Genomic DNA, 24,422 nt, shown 5'->3' with positions numbered 1-24,422 from the left:
TCTGACAAAGGCAGACAATAAAAAGAAAGCTATAGGTCAGAGTTCTTAAACTTATTGGTCACAGGACACCTTTACACTTTGAAAAAAATCACTGAGAATCTTAAAGAACTTTTGTTTATGTGATTTGTATTTATCAACAGTCAACTATTAGAAATTAAAGCAGAAACTTTAAAAATTATGTATTTGCTTATTTATTTAAGATAATCATAATAAAACATTAGGCATTAGCATAAATAACATGTTTATTCAAATAACTACATTTTCTTTTTTTTTTTTAAGATTTTATTTATTTATTTGAGAGAGAGAATGAGATAGAGCATGAGAGGGGGGAGGGTCAGAGGGAGAAGCAGACTCCCTGCTGAGCAGGGAGCCCGATGCAGGACTCGATCCTGGCACTCCAGGATCATAACCTGAGCCGAAGGCAGTCGCTTAACCAACTGAGCCACCCAGGCGCCCAAATAACTACATTTTCCAAAACAGAAACTCTAAATAAGACTTGCACTGTTTCACATATTTTTTTTAAAGATTTTATTTATTTATATGAAAGAAATAGAGACAGTGAGAGAGGGAACACAAGCAGGGGAAGTGGGAGAGGGAGAAGCAGGTTTCCTGCAGAGCAGGGAGCCCGATGTGGGGCTCGATCCCAGGACCCTGGGATCATGACCTGAGCTGAAGGCAGACGCCCAACGACTGAGCCACCCAGGCGCCCGTGTTTCACATATTTTTAAAACTTTAATATCTGGCTAAACAGAAGACAGACGAGATGTCCTATCTGCCTTTTTTTTAAAAGATTTTATTTATTTATTTATTTGAGAGAGAAGAGGGGGAGGGGGCGAGCGGCAGGGGGCAGAGGGAGAGGGAGAAGCAGACTCCCAGCTGAGCCGGGAGTCCCACATGGGGCTCCATCTCAGGACCCTGAGATCATGACCTGAGCTGAAATCAAGAGTTGGATGCTTAACCAACTGAGTCACCCAGACGCCACCTATCTGCTTTTTATATTCAATCTGTTGAGCTGTCACATGGTGTGTGGCCCCTGGAAAACACCACACACACTGTGAGAGAATGAAATTAGACAGGAAGAATGATGTCTTAGTATTACTATGAAAATAGTTTGACCTCACAGACCCCCTAAAAGGATCTTGGAGATCCCCAGCCATCTAAAGGCCACATTTGGGGGCACCTGGGTGGCTCAGTCATTAGTCTTCGGCTCAGGTCATGATCCCAGGGTCCTGGGATCAAGCCCCGCATCAGGCTCCCTGCTTGGCGGGAGGCCTGCTTCTCCCTCTCCCACTCCTCCTGCTTGTGTTCCCTCTCTTTCTGTGTCTCTCTCTGTAGGATAAATAAATAAAATCTTTAAAAAATAAAATAAAGGCCACATTTTAAGAGCCTCCGCTATCAGTCAATTTCAATTATGGATGTTGATACAAAAATCTAAGTGGAATATTAAACAGAACCCAGCAGTACATTGAAGATGAATGTACCATGCCCAAGTGGGATTCATTTCAGAAATGTAGGAATATTAGGAAATCTATTAATTAAGGTTTTAAGATATTAATAAATCAAAGGAGAAACCATTTAATCATTTTGAAAGATGCTAAAAAATATTTCACAAAATTTAATACTTTTTCTGATTAAAAAATCCTTGGGAGGGCCATGATAAAATGTCTCTAATTGCCAGCCTCACGTTTAATTAAAATAAACTAGAAGCACAGTATGAAGGGGCAGAACTTTCCTGAACACTCAGGAACTCAAGTTCTGCCTGGCAAGTGGATTCCCCATAATGGTGGTGAACAGGGACGTGGCAGCAGACCCTATGGATATCAGAGGTAGTGGCTGAAGAATTAATGATAAACCAGCTTAAACCATCAGCACCTACCCTGTTCCACTGTCTTAGGTGTACTTACATCCTGGCGAAGCATCAGGTAGCAGTGACTACCCAGGTCTTCCCAAAGATAGTTCCTTTGCAGACATGCCTGGTGGCGATCTGCAGGCTGAGCTGCCTCCTTGCCTCCTACAGTCTGGCTGGAAAGGAACCTGGGAGGGTCGGGGCAAGCAGCTCTGCAAATGTTACCAGGGAAGGGGCCAGGAAAACCCATCCTTATTACCCATGGATTCTCCTCACCATCAAGCCCAGATTGTAAGCTCTGAGTATCTCTCTTGTGCCAGGCACTTTAATAGACACCTGGGCATGATGAGAAATGCTTATTGTAGTCTAGAGAGAGGAAAAAAATACATATGTTACCAGAAGGGGGTATATCACCCAAGAGTAAAATATTGAGCTCATCTCGACTCCCCCCTGTTTTTTGCTCCAACTCTCTGGTCTCCAAACACTTTAGATTCCAAATCCGCAATATATCTCACATCCATCTTCTACCTTTGAGTTTAAGTCTTCAATATTGCTCACCAGGACTACTCCCCCAACAAGTAATCTTTCCCTATCCTCCTCACGCTCCCAAATTAACCGCCAAAAAGTGTTCTTTGATCATGTCACTCCCCAATTAAAACCATCGAAGGGTCCCCCACAGGGTGTAGAATAATGGTGACATTATTCTTATGGGCCCAAATCAAACGCCAGTTTTCTGTCTCATCCAGAAGTTATTTCAGTATTTTTTGTATTAAGTTTTTCTGTACACTTCTTTCTTTTGTTGTGAATTTTATTGACGTATAACGCATGCACAGAAAAATACTCAAGTAATAAAGTACTTTGAATTTTCAAAAAGTATCACCAGAACCCAGGTCAGGAAACAGATTAGCAGAATCCCACCAGGAGTCCTTCCAGACACTACTCCGCAAAGGGTAACTGCTATCCTGACATCTACTACCATATAGTAATCTTGAGCGATTTTAGTATTATGTAAATGGAAATCATTCAGTATCTGCTCTTTATTTGTCACCTAATTTGTACACATAATTTTCATTATTAGGATATAAATTACTTGAACAAAGGTGCTGTATCTTGTTCCTCTTTGCACCTCCTCCCCCGTGCCCTGGGCTCTGGTATGGAGATTTGTACAGAGAAGGCATCAGATGAGAAACAAGCCAATGTGACAGGATGTCGACAATGAATGAATATAAGTGAGGGAAACAGGAGTTCATTGTATTATTCTTTCACCTATTCTGTAGATTTGCGACATTTCAAAAGAAAAAATTGAAGGACAAAATTGCTTACTGAATGATTTAAGTAATCCAGGTTAGGGGTGTATTTAAAACAGGGCACATGTAAACTCTTTTTCTTGTTCTTCCTAAGTTTTTATGTATAAAGGAAAAGGGCCCTAATGTATGAGTTCAGTGACAGAAAATCAGGAAAGTCTCTCTTATTGAGGTCTTCAGGGGCTATTTGTGGATTATTTCATTTTATTCACCAAATATTTATTTGGCATCTGCCGTGTTCTGAGCACTGCAGTAGGTGCTGGGGATAGAATGCCGAATAAATCTTGCTGAGCATTGTAATGAGACTCCTTAGAAAAATCTGTACTTGGTTTAGGCTGGGAAAAATGGCTCTGCTGAGTGCACCCCCAGGGTGGTCAAGAGAAGGAGCCCCTGCAGCCGCCCTTCACAAAGAAGTTCTACCTAAGGCGTCCGTGCATCACGAGGTCCAAGAATCCAGAACAAAAAGACTCAGATTGCTTTTATTCCTTCTCATTAAAAGGAATATTCTCTCTCCACACTCTATTCTATGTTCCATGTATCAGACACTTTATAAAACTAAAAAAAAAAAAAAAAAAAATTAAAAATAAGGCACTCAAATTTTCTCTTGGCAAACTTTCAAAATGGCAAACCATACAAGTTTCGGGGCCCCCTCCTCTGCTCGCTCCGCTCACCATGTTTTCCACATGGACCAAGATGTTGCACGTGGATGTCAGTGGATGTCACGGAATAAACAAGGAAAAGAGAAGGCCCAGTGCTTCTCGATGCTCACTGGCATTAACACGGAGTGGGATACTCACTCACTTTTCTTAGGGGACAGATCTCGTGGGTCAGACCCCAATATGGCATACTAGTTAGCCATTTCCACTAACTGAATCAATTTAGATGGGAGTCTTGCTTCTCAGGACTGGAAATATTTCAGTGTTGCTTTGAGCAAAATGGACGATGAGCAAGTCTGCCCCACACAGCTCTGCGTGCTGGCTTTCTGGATGTGTCAACTTGGCTAAGCCACAGCCTCCGGTTATTCCATCAAAACCAATCAAGGTGTTGCTGTAAAGGGATTTAGCAGATGTAATAAAAGTCCCTAATCCATTAACTTCAGCTAAAGAAGATCATCCTGGATAATCTGGGTGGGCCTGACTTAATTAGTTGGAAAGGCCTTAAGAACAGAGCTGAAACTTCCCCCAAAAAGAGAAGAAATTCTGCCCGGGGCACAGTACCTTCAGCCCGTGCCTGGGGGGTTCCAGTGTCCTGTGATCTTCCCTTTCTGACTGCCTGCCCGATGGATTTAATTGCTTGGTCACCCCCCACAGCCACATTAGCCAGTTCCTGGTGTATTTGCTTGCTAGGCCTGCTGTAACAAAAAAACACAAACCGGATGGCTTAAAAGACCAGAAATTTATTGTATCATGGTTCTGGAGGCTATAGGTCTGAGATCAAGGTGTTAGTAGAGTTGGTTCCTTCTGAGGGTGGTGATGGTGCCTCTCCCCAGCTTCTGCAGGTTTGCTGGTGATCACTGGGGTTCCTTGGCTTGTAGACGGTGCATCACCCAGTCTCCACCTTCATGTTCATTTGACGTTCTCTCTCCACATCCAAGTTTCCCCTTTTATAAGGACACCAGTCATATTGGGTTAAGGTCCACACTAAGGACTCCATTTTGACTTGATTACCTCAGTAAAGACTTTTGCTCCAAATAAGGTCACATTCTGGGGTACTGGAGGTTGGCACTCCAACATATCTTTTTGGGATTCTTTGGTTGAACCCTGGCTGATATGCTCTGTGGGTATCTCTCAGTCACATTCCCCATAAAAGCTTACCAGAAGCATTGTGGTCTTCAGGTAGTACATTCCATGTCTCCAAAAACATCGACTCGTCCTCTGATCTGGAGATGTTTAAATCTGAGTGCAAGCATACACAATTGCTCAGATCACACACACAGGGCCAGTGTTTGGGACTTACCAGAAAATTATTATTGTGAGAATTCTGGGGCATCTCAGTCAGCTGGACTATGGGTATTTTAACTGAAAAGTGGAGTATTTTAACTATAACCCAGGTTTGCCATAAGCAGCTGCTTGTCTAACAGGTATGCACAACTTGAGGAGCCAACACCTGGCTTTGTAGGATTTGGGCAGAATGCTCAGGGACGTGAGGATGGAGGGGAGTTGTGTTGTCCATGTGCCTGGGTACTGGGGGTTGGTGAAGACATTTCACATTTCCAGGCCTCTGTTCTATGTCACACACTTGCTCGTGGCCAAGCGCACCTGATCTGATGGATCCTCACTACATTCTTAAAAAGCATGTATTCTCCCATGGTAAAGTGAAGAAAAGGAGTCTCAGATGACTCTCAGATCACACATCTAATAAGGATAGGCCATGATTCAGACATAGTGTCAGTCCTCATTCTGCATGGATTCCACGTTTGCAAATTCACCTACTCCCTAACATTTATTTCTAACTCAGAACGAATGGTGTTTTCATGATCATTCAATGACAAATGCAGAGCAGTGAAAATTTTGAGTCACCTGATGCGCATGTTCCTAGGTGAGGTCGAACGAGGCAACACTCCGCCTTCTTGTTTCAGCTCTCATACTATTAACAAGTGTCCTTTCCATGGTCTGTTGAGTGCCATGGGGTTTTTTGCATCCCTGTGCTTTTTGTTGGTGATTTTGCAGTTTGAAATGGCCCTAAATGTAACATAGGACTGAGGTGCCATCTGGTGTTCGTAAGGGCAAGGAGGCTGTGATATGCCTTGGGGAGAAAATACGTGTGATAGATAAGCTTGTTCAGGCTCGAGCTATAGGGCTGCTGGCTGTGAGTTCAGTGTGAATGAATGAACAAGATATATTGGAGAAGGTGACTTTAAACAGAAACACGCATAAAACCAGAGACTCCCAGGAACCTAACTCCATACTTTCCCTAGAAGCCTTGGGTCAGTAGTCACTGATTTGATGTTCATGGTGACTTTATAGAACTGAGCTGCTGCAAATACTGAGAACCCACTACTGTATCCACGTTGGGCCACAGAGGCTGCCCTTTCCTACCACATTAGGAGGATTGGAGTTGGGACCCAAGAGGCTGATGCCTCTGTCTTCTTACCTGTTTCAGGGATGAAAGAGACTGTAGCCTGAAAGCCTCTGAAGGTCACATTGTCATCCGACTGGAAGCTGATGAGCATTACACCAGAAGAGCTCAGCACGGGGGCGGGGGTAACAAAGCCACACAACCGAGCTGGGTAAAGCCCAGCCCAGGCAAGACGCGGTCAAGGGCCCAGCAAATAGACGTGACATTGGAGAGAGAGAGAAAAAAGTTGTCCTTTAGGCAATTGTTGAGAAATAAACTTTTTTGTTGGGTGTCCCAATTCGTTTTCAAAATAGAAGGGCAGTTTGCTTCTTTTTAATAGGTATTGACCTCCAGCAATGCTTCAGTTCTGTTTATCTCCCACACACTCCCACTGGGAATGCCCCTGAGGGAACTGGTTCGAGCCACAGGGCTTATTTCAATGGCACTTGCCCCTTCTGACCCCTAGATGGCTCTCTGGTCCTCGCTCCCGCTCTTCCTGCCCCTGACCTGGGAGAAGGGGGGGTGGTCGTGAGCACCTAGGGACAGAGGGAGGGGGCGCAGGGCAATGAAGGAAGCTGGAGCCGGATCCTTTTTATTCCCGAGAAGGATTCGCCCAAAGGGACTGGATCCAAATGCAAACCAGGGGAGCCGAGGCTCCGGGGGGCGGGGGGCACACACCTATTTCCTCCTGCCTTTCCACGTCTCTGTACACAGACACGTGGTCAGAAGTGCAGTCCCCACTTTCCTCTACTTCCAGACTCTGAAAGGAAAGCTGACAAGACTCCGTGTTATATACAGAGCAAATCATATGAACGAATGACCTGATTTTGAGTAAGCAGAGAAATTTGGATTGCTCAACTTGCTTTGGGATGTGAACGGGACATTCATGAGTGGGTTAAATTACTTAGGAAAAGAGACTCTACCACAGACTGCCCCACCCCAGACACATCTCAGCTACCAAATGAGGGCCCAGGCCGCACAAGGGTGGGGAGAAGCGCAAATGTTTGAGCTCCCTGGCGCCCTCCCACGAAGAGCAAACAAACAGCAAAGAACAAGCCGAGCAATTTGCTAGCACCTGGGGCCTTCAACTGACTTTGAAGAGAGGAGCAGTGGGAGATAGGGCTGATGAGGTAGGAATTCAGATTTTAAACAAATGATGGGGATTCAATGGAGACTGACCACTCGGAGAGAGACACAGAGGGCTGCGTGGAGGGGACAACATGGAGGTAAATGATCACTAGTGGTGAATGTAGGCACGGGGAGAAGGAGAGGGTCAGAAACAGGATTCATTCAAACATTTCTAAACCCTTACTGCGATGCTTTCCGGAAATAGACCCTTTTCTCTCCGAGGAACTATGCACATGGTTATGCCTTGTAATCCTAATTTCCCAGTTCCTCTTGGAGGGGTCCTGCACTATGATGCTGTCACTGCAGGGGGGGGGACAGCATCATGCCACTCATGCATGGCACTCAGTACACACAGATCGAAAGGGTGGTCTTGAATCCCATCAGCTCTGGCACATTCAGATTTTCAGCTAAATTTTGTCTTCTTTCTCCTTCCAGAAATTCACTCATACTTCAACTTTTATCCTCCATCACTCATCACAAAGCTTCCCTTAATTCTGCTTCCTCCTGAAATTTTCTATTTTGACTGTTTGGGTTCCAGAAGCTTTGAGAAAGAGGAGATCTACACCTCTTTCCTCTGTGTCTTCTCCCACTCATTGGTAAAAACCTGTGAGATCTTGTTCCTGCTCCGAACGTCAGACTGGCTCTTCCAGGTGCTTCGTCTCCCACCTGCTCTCCATTGCTCAACGGTCAATACACGTATTTTACCCTTTTGCTGAGGGATGAGCTGAGGCCCGGGTAGCAAATACTCAGTCCTCCTCCTTAAACTCACTTTCTGTGGGAAATCCAAACTGTGGGCCACACCTCTTTGTGTGTTTGCTTGTTTTGTGTTTTAAAAGAAAGACTCCATTCTCTGGACCGTCTTAACTCCACACCTGCTCCTGAGTCTCAGGCTTCTGTTTGCCTCTTAAAGGTACAAGAACCTGGAGGTCTTGTCCATCCTTACTCCTCCCCCTTTATTTCCTACCTTTTCTCTCCTTCATATACTCTCTCGCTTTCAATTACCATTTTAAGAGAAAGACTTCGGAATCGTTGCCTACGTCCGACCTCATTCTGACTGCAGTCTTACCTTCAACCACCTGGTGGCCTCTCTCTGCAGAAGGCCCGTTGGTGCTTCGTGAACAAACACGTGGCCGCAAACGCTACTAACCAAATGCTGAGTAAACTCTGCATCCTGACATTGAAAACCCTCTGTACTTTGGTCTCAGCCTCCCCTTCTACGACCCCTCCCCATACACCTATGACCCTCAACCTGGTCGATACTGGCTTCTCTGGGCTTGTTCTGTTCCCTCTGCGTGGAAAGCTTGGTGTTTGGGGCCTTCTCGGCATTGACTTTTGTTAGCCATTACTTACGTTTTGTTAGCAGTTTAATGAATAAGGAAGAAATGCTTGTTTCTAGAAGGGACTAGAAACTGATTAAACCTGTCACCGGGTACAGAGGAGGGCAGCCCGCCAACAGAAAGTAAAGCACACGATTGCCATCTAGTGGTGGACGTGGGTAGTTACAGGGAAAGTAGGCTGGTCTGTTTATTCAACGCCTGTTTATCAAGAGCCTTGTATGCCAGGGACCAGGGATGCAGCAGTGAATAAATCTGATTTAAACACACACACACACACACACACACACACAACGAACTTCTGCCCTCATGATTTCTGTGGAGATACCAGAGCAAAGTGAAGGGTAAGCAGAGTCAGTACCTTAATTAAGTAGTGTTTGGGGGCTTGAAAAACCCAGTTACAGTTGGCCATGTCATTATAGTCTTCAGGATAGTGAAGACTCTGTATGAGGCCTTCCTTAAAAAGGACAGTGAAGGAACTGCAACCTGAATCTGAAACACAAGGGGAAACGTCCCAACAATGGCATCACTCAAGCAAAGAGGAATCCTCTTCGCGCTCCCTCCTGTCTCCCATAAATGATGCAGCAGCTGACTCTTCAGGCAGAGCCAACACGAAGGAAGATGCCTGTGTGCTGACTTTCCAGGACTCATTCACCCTCCCAGCTAATGTGTGATAAACACGAGTTAGCAGGACTGTGGAAGGAGCCCCTACACGGGCCTCTCCCCGGCCCTGTGCTCCCCCCTCCTAATTCCTACGGGGCCTCCAACTTCTCAAGGTAGCCTGGATAGTGTGGGATAAAGGCAAGTGGTCTTACCAGGAAGGTAGTTTGGTTTTAGAGCTTTATAGGTGAGGTTAAACCCCGCTGCATAATCTGTGGCGTCAGAGCTGAAATTCAGCCGTACAGAGCTGGAGCCAACAAGAACAGATGAAGCGAGGCTCTTCCCACAGAACTTCCCTGCAACACAAGAAGCAAGAGTCTTGGTTCAGAGTCTAGAAAACAGCACCCATTGAGAGACTCAAGGAGAACTGGACTTGTCCTGGTAGGACGGGATTGTCTAAGCCAGGGTTTCTCAACCTTGGTACCACTGACATCTTTGAACTGGAACATGCTTGGTGTTCAGACTGTCTTGTGCATTATGGGATGTTTTACAGCATCCCTGGCCTCTGCTCGCCAGATGCCAGTAATACTCCTTCTAATCATGACAGCCAGAAATGCTCTGAGACGTTGCCACGTTATGTCCTGGGCAGCAAAAATCACCTCCTGTTAGGAACCACAGAAATGCTCCTTCATCTCAGTTTCTTGCATAAGGAACCTTTGCCTCTACTCATGGTTATCCATTGGTACTTTCCTTCTTAGCTGGATGATGCAACACAGGTCGTTTGCATGCCTAGGAGAGCAACATTGCCCCTGTGATGGGTCTGTATTTTACTCCTGAGGGGCTCCAGGCCTGGCACACGAATCCAGGAAGCCTGGTTCCATGGCAAGCAGATGCAGCAGACGAAATGGCTCAGATTCAGTTCCTTTCCACTGTCAATCCCGAGTCTCAAACTTAGAGATGGGCAGCGTGGTGTTTAGAGATGCCTCAGTGCCAGACGTACGGCATCCCGGCCCCATGAAGCCCTCCCAGCACAAGTGTCCATTTGGCAACGTGAAAATCCGCTCACCGATAAGTCTGTCTTCTACGGAATAGATGGAGAGGTAACTGTGGTGACAAGACTCTGCATCCAAGTGGGAAACACCGAGCAGTACATGCATTTTCTCTGGGACCAACAGGGTCCAGACACACCGTCTGCAGGCAGATCCATTAAGAGGGTGTCATTTCTAGACAGAAAGTGGCTGTCACGGTCCAGTTACTGGGCATAGTCAGACTGGAGGTGGCGGCTGGGGGAGGCGGGGCAGGGGGCTACTCACTGTTGGCTCTCGTAATACAGGTAGGGGCCTTCTGGGAAGTGCAACTCGCCCTCAGACTCGCGGAGCACACGATCCTGCTCGCTGCATGGGGCTGGGAGAGAGAGCCATGAGAAGCAGGGTGACAGTGGGGGCTAGCCTTCCGGAACCTGTGCAGACACCGGAACCCCCTGGTTCTTCATTATGCACGCTTCCTCTCTTGGGAAAGCTTTCCCTGCCGTGGCTTCTGCCATGCCTTATTCTTTCTGTTCTTTTTTAGATCCTGCTTAACCTCGAGATTCGATGATTTCTTCTCCTTCACTATTCTTTCTCTGGCATCATAACTCGATTCTATACCTACATGTATTTCCCAGGTTCTATCCTTAGCTTTCACCTCTCTCTACACGAGCCCTCTGACGGGTCTCATTCATACCCTGAGTTTCAACTATTATTCTACACTCCTGAGCTGCAGACCTGGTTTTGCAACCATTATCCTAGATATCCCCTTAACATGCTACAAATGGTCTGCAAAACTGCTTCCGCTTCTGATTAGGTTACCTTTTGTTAAGAAAGATTTATTTACTTATTTATTTATTTTAGACAGGGTGTGTGAGCAGGGGGAGGGGCAGAGGGAGAGGGAGAGGGAGAGAGAAACTCAAGCAGACTCCATGCCTAGCATGGAGCCTGACATGAGACTCGATCCCGCAGCTCTGAGATCACCACGTGAGCTGAAACCAAGAGTCAAATGCTCAACCAACTGCACCACCCAGGTGCCCCCTGATTAGACTACTTTTATGTGCCCTTTGCTTCATCTCCCATGCTCGAAACTTTGGTACCATCCTTGCTTCCTCCCTGCCCCTCACCACCCTTCATCAAAGTGACTACCGGGTCCCAATTCCTCCTGTTTCTATTCCCATGCTTTCATTCTCCAGCCCTTGTCCTAGGTCTCTGGAACTAATGTGTAATCTCAGAAGTCCCCTCCAACCTATCCCCTACATGCTGTTCTCGTACCACCAGAATATTGCTCTAATCTATTTACCTAATTCATCAACTTCCTATTACTCAGTCAATCCAAACTTTTTTGACAGGCATCCAAAGTTTCCACTACTTGGTTTCAATTTATTTTCTAATCTCCCTCATCAAACCCCATTACACACACCCCCACTTCAGCTGCTCTGACTGACGCACTGGTCTCTTTTACCCCCTATATTTTCAGTTCTCCGTCCTTCAGTGTCATCTTTGGACAAAGATGATTCCTTGAGCTGCAATATTTTTCTTTACCTGTATCCCGTTTCCACCTGACAACATTCTACTTGTTCTTTGTGTTTTTCTGTGATTCAGCTTAAAAGGTGTCTGGGCTCCAAAGCCTCATCTGGCTTTTTTCCCCAGCCACTCACTCCTCTAGTTCTCAGGGTACTTTTTTCCCCATAGTTCTTTGTAGATGGTTCCACAGACTCACAGAACCACTGAAGAATTTGAGCTAAAGCTGCCTTAGAGACCATCTGGCCCAGACTCTTTTCTTTATGGATGAGGAAACTGAGGTCCAGAGGTAGGAAGGAGCTTTCCCAACATTACAGAGTGGCTTCACTGCAGACTTGCCATGTAACCCCGGAGGAGAGTCCCTTGTACACTCGAGGACACTTTCATGGTAAGGTGTGTAGCTTATTGACCACATCTGCACTGCCTCACTCTCCTGCCCCCGAGTCTCTGATCCAAAGCTAGGATTTGGCAAATGTTTGCTGAGTTGAGCTGGAGTTCTCAAGAAGTGAAATCGGAGGGAATCCAGGGCTCCTTCTTGGCAATGGCCTGCCCTGACTGGCAAGGAATGGCTGTGGGTGCCCCAAGTGTGGGTAGCTTTATACCCAGTGAGCAGAGAGAGCTCTTGCAAAGACTTTTGATTATAAAGGGAACCTATATTCAGAAATGCTAGATATTACTTCCTGCTCCTCGTGGAGCAGGCTGTGAGCAATACCCACCTCTGGAGCTCTTTCTCAGCTTCCCTAGGAAAGAAAAAGAAAGATGCTGTTCAAGGTCTGTGTGTGGTATCTTGAACAACATTTCAAGAAGTTAGCATTTCCCTGGCTCCAAAGTGCAGGCATTTTTAAGTCAATATGCAACTAATGAAAATTTAATCTGCGGAAAGAACAGAAGGGGTAAATTGACAAAGCAGGAAAGTCGCCTTGGTGTTTTAATGAAATTTCACTCTCTTTATTAAGTGGGCGAATTAAGAAACAGGCCATGATGAGCTTGGAGGTTATACAGAGCAAGAGGTTATCTGGTCTACTTCTCTCATTTTTCACGAGAAGGGAGGCTGGAGATGGAAATAAGTGACCCACAACTACAAGAGAGTTGCTGGTGTGGCTACAACTGGAGGGCTTGGATGCCTGCTACAGGACCGTACACTTGAAAACAAACCCAAGTTCTTACTGAATGAATTCGAATTAACCTCTGTGGGACAGAATAGAAGCCCTATTGAAGCTGGAAGCTACTAGTTAGAAAACAATGAAGTTGGCTTTGGAGGCAGAAATGAAGTTTCAATGAACTCCTGGTCAGTGAGAAGGGTGTGTACAGACGCTGACCTTTTCAGACTCATGGTACCCAGATCTGTGCCAGGCCTTCTCAACCACAGCATTACTCACATTTTGGGCCGGATCGTTCTTTGGGTGCCGTCCTGTGCATTGCAGGATGCTTAGCAACAGCCATAGCTCCTACCCCCTAGATGTCAGTGGCACCCCTCCCCTCATGGTGACAACCAAAAATGTCTCCAGACATTGTCCTCTGGGAGGCAAAATTTCCACTGGTTCAGAACCACTATAGTTCGCTAAATCTTGCTAGCACAGTTGAGAGGTAAGTGATGAAAATACATCACTAACTGATAGTTTCAACTAAAGGCAAATTTGACGAAGTCTAGGATGGATGGATTCATGATTCTTTGAATATTTGCTGCACTGCACACCATATTTTACTCATTTTAAATCTTGTAAATGTCACAATTCTTATGTGCTACACTAAAAACAGAAATAGAGCCTGTCTGGACTTGCCTAGACTGCCGACACCCTCGCTGGGCCTAGCTTCTTGGCCTCATGTGCTGGCATTATTACCAATTTGGATGTGTTTGTGGATCCAGGGAAGCACTTTTCTAAGATCTGTGAAGATCCCAGGGGATCCTTGGTCATCTTTCTGCATGTTGTTTCTCCAGCCTCGGCCACAGCCCGAACCCCAAGAAGTCACACCAGCCAGAGTCCAAGCCCCCTTCTTATTCCGGCACATGAGGGAACCTCCTGAATCTCCCTGTGGGAGGAAAAAGCCTCTCTTACCATCATTGCTAGGTCTGTGCTCACTCTTTTCCCCCACAAAGATGCTAGATGAGGATCAATGATATTTCTTCACTTCTAATAAGTTGGGCTCAGGGGCCCAGGAGAATAGCCAAGCACAATTCACATTAAATCTTCAAATATCACTGGAGCCTTACCAATTCCACCTCTTTCTTCTCCATCCTAGGAGGATGTTTGTTTCATCAAACATCAGACTTTCTTCCTACTCCTGTCTCATCCTACAGCCTCAGAGAAGTCTTGCCCAATTGTAAAACTGATCTCAGGTCTTGCTCAGCAAGAGGAATGGAAGGAAAGGAAAGTTCCCAATACCCACAAATTGGAAACCTCTAAAAGGGAAAAAGCCAGCCGGTCTTCAGGGGTAGAGAACCCTAAGCTCACTGTTGGCATTATCCCTGTTATTTGGTCTTTTGGAAAAAGTAGGAGACCTCCTCTGAATCCACACTCCCTGGTAAAAACAGCTTGTATAAACTGTCCCTTTACTTTGACTTGACCTCCCTTGTCACTCCTGACCCTTCTTTCCAGAGTCCAGTCTTACCTACAGCCTTCCTTCAGCTCCTCCCCTGATGACAAAACTGAGGGAAGCCCTGCCTGAGACATTTCAACCCAGCCACTCCCCACCTACCTGACATGCATCTCCCCCTCCATCTGGGAAGCCTGTGCAGAGAAAGGTCTGCCCACTGACAGGTTTCTTTAGGGTTAACAGAGCTGTCATACATTCCTCCTGGGTCAAAATGGGCAGGTCCACTTCCTGCAAAACTTGTGAGAGAACACCATCTAGAAAACACAGAGGGGAGAGTCCCAGCAACGCACCCTCGCCTTTCCCGAGTTGAAGATGCCCCATTCAGGTTTGTATCTTTTGGAAAGACCTGAATTTCTCAGTACAATGGATATTCTCTTTTAAAATGTTTACACAATTGTTTTTTAAAACATAGATTAAAAACTGTATTTTCTGATTACCCACCAGAAAGTTCTGACATCTGATTAAGAGAAGTGGCATAGTTCTTACGTTCAGCCGAGCGGCCCCAGCCTGCAGTTGTACAAATAAATCCAGCCTCAAATCGTTCCTTTGGCTCTGGAAGACACATGGGCCCCACAAACCGGCCTGAAGAAAAGAGCAGGGCAGGGCTTGTCTCACCCATGGAGGGGAGGACATCCTAAACCACTTGCCAATTGGCACCTAGGTAGTTCCCCAAAGATCATGTGACATATCTGTGCCTCACACCTCCAGGGGTCACTTATCAGACAAAGAAAGGCTCTCTCCTGACTCCACATAATCCTGTATCTGAAGCCACAAACAAAAAGGGTTTCACAGAGGGGGCCCTCCACCCCAGATCCCCATCTTGAAGTGCATGACCCAGCACTGTTGGACATATGCTATATAACATACATTGTAGGGAATGTGTTATGGAGCAGAAGTTATAGGGAACATGGGCTAGACAATTCACAGTGAGCCTCAAATGTTTACCAAAATGGAAGGCACCAGCCATCTTCAAAAGAGCAATATCATAGTCCATTGGCTTCCTGATGGAGAAATAGGGATGTATGATGATGGTTTCAACGGTGAGGGTTTGCTCCCCTGGCTCTATATGGCTCAAGTCATGTTCTCCAGCAGTAACATTCAGAGTTGTTGCAATATTTCTATGAAGAGGAAGCAGTAAACTGAGTAAATTTCATTTAGCCTCTGAGGACACTTGTAATGATTGACAATCTGGCCTCTTTAAAATTACCTGGATGGATAATGTGGGTGTGAGGATGCCAAAGAGAGAAAGTGAGAATGATTCCATCATTACTAGTAAAAATACAAAGGTTCCCAATTTAAGTGGGGAACTAGTCAAGAGTGGCCTCAAATGGAACCAATAATATGATAAATTGAATACTTTGCAGTGTTATTCATAAAATGTCTAAAAATGCATATATATTGTAACTGAGGGATCTGAAGCCATAGTGGATTTTATTCAGCTACCCTAGGTGGTTGGCCTGGCCTCAGTATCCGTGATTCTTTGAGAATGATTTGTGATCCCCCCTAAGTATGCTGCTTTAGTATCAGAGAGCTAATGCTTAATGTATATTATGAAAGACATAATAGCATCATAACTCTGATATCTCAGAGAGCATGCACACTCAAGGCTTGGGACTGATTAAAACAATGGGAGGTGGGGATCTCCCCCTACTTCCTTTATGTTTGTAATTTAGAGACATGGTGTGAGATAGGAAAGACCATTCTATTTCCCTTTATCCTGTAGCCAGGTTATCTTGAAAGGAGCTTGGTGGGATGCATTGGGGTAGATTAACAACTTTGGGCTTACCATCTTTGGGGACCCTTCATTCCCCAAAGTGATGACTTTATACAGAATTGGAAAGGGCATGATTTTCTCTTGGTATATTTCCCTGACTCTTGGCTATATTGAGTACCTAACCTAATACACAGCATCCCTTTACCCTAGTCACTTGCCACACTGCAGTGAAATTATCAGTTGACTCTTCTTTAGACTATTAACTCTCTGCGGGGGGCAGGAATTACATCTTACTTATCTTTGTATCTTTGGTACCCACCAAAGTGTCTAGCACCAAGTAAATATCCAGCGAATGTTTGCAGACTTGAAGGGAAAGAGGGCATATGGGAAATGATCTTGATCGCCCCCTAGTGACTAACTACCAAGAGCACTAATAACAAGAGAACGTTTAGAGTACACAGGAAATTGGATAAAGAATGGAAGTTGTTAGATTGAAGCTCAGAGAGGCTGGACCAGTAGGAAAGCAGACATGGGTGCCTTCTTTACTGGCCTCCCTTTGTTTTCTTTTATCAATTTTTTTCTTCAAATTTTTATTTAAATTCTAGTTAGCTAAGATACAGTGCAATATTGGCCTCAGGAGAAGAATTCAGTTCTTTCATCAATTTTTTAAAATGTATAATGAATCAGCTTATTTTTTTTCACAGAAATTTAAGAGAGAATTTTCACAAATATATCTTCGTGCTGTTTGTTTTCACTTGGGTATTATTCTTTAATGACTTCCAGTCATATTTAAGTAAACAAAGTATCCTACTCCTGCAAACAAAGTATGTTTTCTACCAAGTTGACTGTCCTTCGACGATGTCAGCGATCCCTCTTTGTGTTGTGCTTTTTTGTTATGTTCCTGTGCTAAAGTATACATCACACATTTCCATGTTTTAATAGAGTTATTGCTGCTGATCGCAAAGGAGAAGGAGGGTAATCTGGTGTTTATCCACGAGCTAGGCCTTCCTTACCTGTTTGCAACACAGTGGGCAGCCGTAATCACCCACTGTGCAGAGACGATGGTCCCGCCACAGATGTGTTTCTGCCTTCGTTTCAGGGATACCTGAATTACAAAGAGCCTAAATGGGAGCACGTTAATGCCCTGGGGCCACCCACCCCCCCAAATCTGGAGACCGAACATATTCTGAAAAATAGACCCAGATATCTTACAAATATTAGAAATTGTGGACTGTGAAGGAGTAAAACCCATCCCATGACAGCTCAGAAAGAAGAGCAGTGTTGGAACCAGAACATTCCCAACCTTGGTCTGTAGGAGAGGTAGTTCATTTGAGATGGTTGGCTATAAGGGTTTAGTAGAGTTGGTAGTAAAAATTGTTGGTATTTGTTTATTTATTTTCATAATAGTGTTGGCCCAGACTGTTACTCTAGCAATATGAACAATTTTGTGAATGAAGAGAAAGAAAGAGAAGTATAAGATACAGCAGAGTCCGGATAAACAGGTTTGGGAGAAAAACAGGTGAAGGCTAAGGAAATTTTCCACACATGCTCCAATTCCTCCAAGCCTCTTAGAAGAAATAGTCAGTACCTACAATTTTCTCATGCCCTTAACTATTTCACCTCTGTCACTGCTTCAAGCCTATTTTTTGATCTGCCTCTAACAATGACTTTCTATCTATGGTTTATCCTGTTCATGATATTTAACTCTAAAATGCTTTCAGAGTACAAGTAAATGCTCTTAATTCCATTGTCGGAATGAGAAAAGAAGACATTTATTAGAATTGTCACTTTTTGACCAAAAATTGTTCAATGAACAACTGAAAAAATTTTAATACAGGGAAAAAGAATAAGTAAAAATAAATAACATCACTGACTCTGACTTGAATGTGAACTTCTAAATTGATTAGTCAACCAGTTGATCAAATAAGCATCTGATCAATTAACTCTTCAACCAAGTAATTAATTCATCAGTTAATCAAATGGCAATGACTCAGCCATTCAGTCAACCTACTAAACATAAACTCAATCAACCAACCGTTACTAAATATCCACTGACCAAAAATTAATGTGACTGACTTAAACAAAGTAAAAGTAAGGAGCTATTACTCACAAAGTTAAGAGGCAAGAAAACAACATGGTTCTCAGGGTAAAGAAAGTTGGGAGAATTTCAAAGACAATAAATGTGAACACCATAGGCTAGAGACAGATACACAAGGGCATTTGATGGAGGTTAGATTGAGAGAAAATTCTTAGGAAAGTAGCTTCTAAGGAGGCAGTATTCTTGATTATTCCCTAGGAGATCCTGTGGTATAGTATAAACCTCCAAACAGAAAGTAGACCTATGGATATGACACCTTTGACTTTCCTGATCATCTCTAATTATAATGAGATAATTATATTTGTTGAATCAGAAAATTGTTTTAATTATAAATTCAAGAGTTTTTTAGCTTATTGAAGTGGGATTTTTGTCTTAGGGGCTGAAAGTTTGGGGTAGCATTTCCAATTTGGGGGGCAAGCCAATAGTGCATGTAATTATTCTGAGCACACATTTTCTGGAACTCAATGGATGGACATCATGAGGGACTTGGATCCTGGCACACACTCATGAGATCTCTGATGATGAGTTAGGCAGAAAGGAGTGTACTAATGAGTAACATGTGTTTCTGGGACATCCATTCCTGAGAAAGCTCATAGTCTACCCACCAGAGAATGTTTCCTGAGACTCACCTGCCAGGGGTAGGAACCCTTCTCCACTTGGCTCCCCCCAACAATGCGACTGAAAATGTTAAGGTAATTCCAAGTTTGTACCTTCACCAAACTCCGCCCACAAGTGGGAGCTGGGAAAGAGAGAAGACAAAAATCTAGTGATTAGATAGCTCCTAGAACTGAGGAGTACAGGAAACTTTTCTGAGCAAGAAAAAACTGTAGGACATGGAGCATGTAGAAAGATTACAATATGACTTTATGTTAATTGTGGGATTTGCTGTGATTTGCAGTACATGGGATTGTTCAGCTTTTGTCACATAGAATAGGCATATCCTGAAGAGATCTACTTTTCTGATACGAAGATTAAGGACCTCAGAGGTAGATCTCCACTGGGTCAGCAGGAATGTAGCCCCCTTGATTCTGAGCAATTTGGCCCCTTAAAGGCTCCTCACAGCACTCTACGTCTATGATTTCCTCAATGGCATTGATCACATGCCATTATGGTTATTTCTTTGTCTTTAAACCCAACTAGACTGTGGGTGTCTCAAAGATACGAACTTAATCTTAGAAATATCTAAATTCAAAATATCAAGAGCAGTTCATGATGCATAGAAGCTGCTCAGTTAATTGGTGAAGCAGGTGATGCCATACTCTGCATTAGATTGTAATTGTGTGTACATCTCCTCTGCTCCACCCAGGAGATTGAGTCTGAGACCATGGTCCATGATACCTGGCACACTATCAGATATTGGACTTCATTCCCTATGGAATTAGAAAGTGGCAGTTTGTTCAAGAACAGTGGAGTAGAGGGCGCCTGGGTGGCTCAGTCGGTTGGGCGACTGCCTTCGTGTCAGGTCATGATCCCCGGAGTCCTGGGATCGAGACCCACGTCGGGCTCCCTGCTCAGCGGGGGGTCTGCTTCTCCCTCTGACACTCTTCCCTCTAGTGTTCTCTGTCTCTCATTCTCTCTCTCTCAAATAAATAAATAAAATCTTTAAAAAAAAATTAAAAAGAACAGTGGAGTAGAGAGAAGACCGTGTCATGATTCACACAACAGAGTGGTTTTAGGCTAGAAGGGTTGCCAGGTAATGGCAAAAAGAGTTCTTTCTTTTTTGTGGAAAGGACACTATCCCTGAAAATGTTGCATTTACTTATTTAACTTCGATGATTTTTTTGACTCCTAAACTAGCAGATGAGCTAGATTAAAGATGTTTAGGACCGGGGTGCCTGGGTGGTTCAGTTGTTAAGCATCTGCCTTCAGCTCAGGTCATGATCCCAGGGTCCTAGGATCAAGCCCCACATAGGGCTCCCCGCTCCGCAGGAAGCCTGCTTCTCCCTCTCCCACTCCCCCTGCTTGTGTTCCCTCTCTTGCTGTGTCTCTCTCTGTCAAATAAATAAGTAAATAAAATCTTTTTTTTAAAAAAAAAAAAGATGTTTCGGACTGCCTGGTAATTCAAGGATGGCACACATTCTGTCCCTTCGGCAGATCATTCTTTTCTACCTGTTTTCAAGGAGGGCCTAGAAAGCTCTGCCTCATGATCACCCACTTCTTTATCTAGCTGGACCCTCTCATCCTTATTCCTCAGCTCAGGCATCACCTCAACTGAGAAGTCTTCCTTGATTTCCTCAAACTGTGTTAAATGTCTCTCCTGTACTGTATAGTACTCTTTCCTCCCCACTTTTACTGATTGTGCCATGCAGTATTGTGGTAATGAGTAGTTTATCTGCCTCTATTTGGACTATATACTACACAAGGAAAAAAAAAACCTATGTTTATTCATCTCTGTATTTCCAAGGTTTCACACAATTCCTAGCATACAGTAGACACTTAGAAAAGTTGGATGGATAAACAAATGCTTTTTCTGGACAGCATATCCTTGAGAGCATAACTATTTGGATTAATATGTTAAAATACACAAAGCTCTTACAAATAACTTCTCATTTAATCTTCATTCTATGCCTATGAATCAAGCACTATTGCCCCTGCATTACAGATGAGAAAATGAAGAATCAAAGAAACGCACAGCTAATTAACAGCAAAGGATGGATGTAACACTGAGCCTTTTGATTCTGAACCCAATGCAGGCATGACATTGAATCAAAACCTTATTTTCTAACAGTTTCAGTTGAATGAATCATAAATAAATTAGTCACAAAACTTACTATTTCCTGAACTCATTGAAGCAAAGACAGAAAACAGGATGATTCTTGGGGCTGGCACAACTCTGACTATGGAGAAGCCTGCCAAGAACTGTTCTCACCTTATGTTACTTGAGGGGAAAAAGACCATTCCTAATACACCACAGTTAACATATTTCATATTTCCCAGTAAGATAATTTTCCAATAGATTACAAATGCTTTCAAATATATGTTGATTTCCAGAATTTGCTCCATGAAAAAGGATGGGATTTTGTAATGTATCCAAATAAGTGAATAATCCGTTTTCTCCAGATCAATGCCATTTGTCCAAGTTGTATTCCATGAACATTTTATGCAGTTTCATATGCTGATTACAGGAGACAAGCCCAAAATAATTACATGAAAAACAGATCTCCAAAATATATCTGCTTCTGTTTTCCCAAAGGAACATTGAATGGAGTAATGATGCCCATTGCCAACAAAGTTTATTCCTTCAGATGAAGGTAGTTATAGAGTTCATTTGGAACTTACCTTTGGGGAGAGAGAGAGTTGCAGATTTATCTCCTTCCAAACAGAGAATTCCAAGTAGTAAAAACAGCTTATTCTTGTTCAGAGGCATTTTGAGACTCAGAGTTTTTCCTGGAAATTTTAGAGAGACTAAAGAAAACCGAATAGAAAGCCTGTGAGACCAGTAAGAAGCCAATTTAGAAGGAAGTTATTTATTAACAAAGACTTGAGTCATTCAACCATGTCCATATGATGTTTTTGAATGTGGTTTCTTGCAAAGATCTTTGCAAAATGTGGGGAATCAACCACGGAAGCATAGTCTTGATCGAGCAATATTACATATCCCATTACACACCCACATCAATATGTTGCTTCCCTCAGAGTATATTGGCTAGCCAAGTGGTTGGTATCTAAGGTTTCACCTGCAAATATTACTTGCTTCTTAGTATATAGGTTACCACTGTCTACAAGAGGATTGAATATCAAGTCGTCCTTGTTTACAAGGTTATACTACATGTTTGCAAACAACCCATCAGAATATGCGAAAACATTTTTGTTTCACTTATTTTCCAATTGTAAATGGGTGGTTATAGCTATGTGTTAGAGAAGGAGAGGAGAGGGGAGGAGAGGAAAGATAATTTGATAGCACACTCAGGAAATCAAGCTACCAGACTGTCATTTAGATACTGTCTATAAGGGCATTTGCAAATCTACATTTTCTGACTATTTTTTATATTTATAGAAGGCAAACACTAAATCTCCTTCATTCTACACTTGGTAGACAACGTGGCACAGGGACGTGGCTTCTGATTATGCACAAGTCTTTCCCTTCTTTGGCTGAGTTTGTGGCCATGGTCTGGGTGTGAGAAACGCTTGTGGATTGACCAATGCTATCTATGCCCACATAGGAATATGAGATTTTTCTGTCAACTTTTACAAATTACCTGCCCCAAAAACCAAATGTCAAACCAGAAGCCTTTAACTTCCTTGTGACAACTTTTGCCCTTGTACAAAATAAATCTATAAAAATACATCACATGCAGGGGCACCTGGGTGGCGCAGTGGGTTAAGCATCCAACTCTTGGTTTCGGCTCAGGTCGTGATCTCAGGGTTGTGAGGTTGAGCCCCATGGGCTCTATGCCCAGCAGGGAGTCTGCCTGGGACTCTCTCTTCCTCTGCCCCTCCCCCTGCTCGTGCTCTCTTTCTCCCTCTCAAATGAATAAATAAATCTTTAAAAAATACATCACATGCAAATAGTATAAATGCAAAACAAAGAAGGAAGGACACTCAAACCTCCAACTGAGCCATTTCCACAAATACTTTAATCCTGAAGCTGGACTAATTTGGCTGTTGGTTTGGGGATTGGTATCAATCATAAGAGGTAATCAATTAAAGTCTAAACTATAATCAAAATCTCAATCTTTTTTTGACAACAAGTGATCTTGCAGTTCCTGTTATATTTTATCAATCACTTTCCAGAGCAATTTGACTAGGAATATGGCGTTCTTGACTTTAAGTCACTATATTTTGTCTATTTATTGTGCACTACGAATGTAAAACTTGCAGGAAGACCTAGATGTGCCAAGGTTGACAAGCCTCAAGTAGGTGTGGAGGCTCCTTTAAACCACAGAGCCTTTTGAGCTTTCAACCTGGTGTCAGTTTCTAGTATCACAGAATAAAGAAATTTGACTCTAAAATGAAAAACGATGAGATTTCCCTTGCCATGTGAGAGTGGGGCATTTTTGTTGACTGCCACACAGACATGTCATAGGATCTTGCTTTTTCCTTCAGTTTAGGAGAAGACATTTCCTTTAAGTTCTCGTATCAACGTATTCAACACGTATCACAATTATCAGTGTTAGCAACACACTCTTTCCCAACACGAAGCTGGTCATTAAAAGTTTTTAATCTAATCTCTTGAAAGTGTAAACTATGACCCCTTGATGCTAAAATCTTTATTGGGAGATTGTACAAGGTTCTGGAATACTAAATTCCTTTAAGGCCAGGTCCCCAAGCCTCTCAGAGTTCCAGGGATTATAATAACTGTACATTGTAGTTACTTGCAGAAAGGGATATATTCAAGTGTTGCTTGGCATGGTAGTATAAAATCAATTTTTCAACCATGAGACTGTAAAATCTTTGGAAGGAAAAAATGTCTCTCTTGGGAATTTTAGACCAAATTCTGTACCAAATATGCACGTGGGGTTCAAATTTTACTGTCTTCCTCTTCTGTAGAACTTCAAGTTGAGAAAATAGCATCACAATTTATCCTGAGCCAGTGATATAGAAGGAAGCTAGCAGAAATAGAGAACAAAACTTATTTGGGAGAAATACTTTCAACCCAGGCTAAACAAGAGAACACAGACAAAAACCCACTAAAAAAAGATCTGCTCAAAATTTGAAATTACAAAAGAGCAAATGCAAAAACAAACAGAAATAGACAAGAGTATGTCAGCAGATATATCAAAGACCAGATTTAGACCATCAAGAACTTTAGGTTCTAATAGACATTATAAAATATTGGTTAATATTTCGAAGAAATAGAAGAATAAGAAAACTCAGAAGGGTTTTTGTTTTAGAAAAGAGCACAGAAATTTGAAAAAATAAAAAACAGTCTAGAAATAAAAAAATATACTCAGAAAAAAATAGATTAAATAGTAGATTATACATAACTGAAGAGAATTAATGAGCTGGAATATAGCTCTTAGAAATTACCCAGAATATCACACACACACACACACACACACACATTTATATATACACACACAGATACAAAGAATGAAGAAGTGCAACTTGGCAGTATCTATCAGAATTTAAATTGGGCAAAGCTTTTGCCCCAGTAATTCCACTTCTTAGAGTATATCCAAGAGAACCACTGGCATATAAGCGCAATGAAGCATTGGCAGGGTATATATAGCTAAATAAATACTAATTAATGCTTG

The 24,422-nt window shown here is 43.2% G+C and overlaps 1 protein-coding gene across 1 annotated transcript; it reads right to left on the bottom strand.

Annotated features, from left to right (window-relative positions):
* Positions 1-4,186: 4,186 nt before the first annotated feature.
* OVCH2 (ovochymase 2) lies at positions 4,187-21,592 on the bottom strand. The gene is made up of 17 exons (XM_006742359.2): positions 21,505-21,592; positions 18,855-18,964; positions 17,141-17,232; positions 15,359-15,531; positions 14,900-14,995; positions 14,516-14,667; positions 13,660-13,849; positions 12,535-12,558; positions 10,583-10,673; positions 10,336-10,460; positions 9,485-9,625; positions 9,031-9,161; positions 6,886-6,979; positions 6,244-6,375; positions 5,701-5,709; positions 4,965-5,045; positions 4,187-4,197 (listed from the first exon to the last, which is right to left on the bottom strand). The coding sequence occupies exons 1-17, from the start codon at positions 21,590-21,592 to the stop codon at positions 4,187-4,189; spliced, it is 1,740 nt and encodes a 579-aa protein (XP_006742422.2).
* Between the last annotated feature and the right edge of the window lie 2,830 nt (positions 21,593-24,422).

The sequence above is a fragment of the Leptonychotes weddellii genome, chromosome 11 (genome assembly GCF_054177405.1).
Source record: "Leptonychotes weddellii isolate Sample4059 chromosome 11, ASM5417740v2, whole genome shotgun sequence".
NCBI classification, from domain to species: Eukaryota; Metazoa; Chordata; class Mammalia; order Carnivora; family Phocidae; genus Leptonychotes; species Leptonychotes weddellii.
Note: the sequence above shows the minus strand (reverse complement) of the source record. Positions and strands in the feature narration are given on the sequence as shown.

Excerpts from the sequence above, each read along its gene's own strand:
- OVCH2 (XM_006742359.2), bottom strand. The coding sequence starts at position 21,592 with ATGCCTCTGAACAAGAATAAGCTGTTTTTACTACTTGGAATTCTCTGT. Across the intron at positions 14,996-15,358 it reads GGCTGGTGCCTTCCATTTTG|GCCGGTTTGTGGGGCCCATG; the intron begins GTAAACATTTGA and ends TCTTTTCTTCAG. Across the intron at positions 9,626-10,335 it reads CGTAGAAGACAGACTTATCG|GGAAGTTCTGTGGGAAGAGC; the intron begins GTGAGCGGATTT and ends CTTGTGTTGCAG.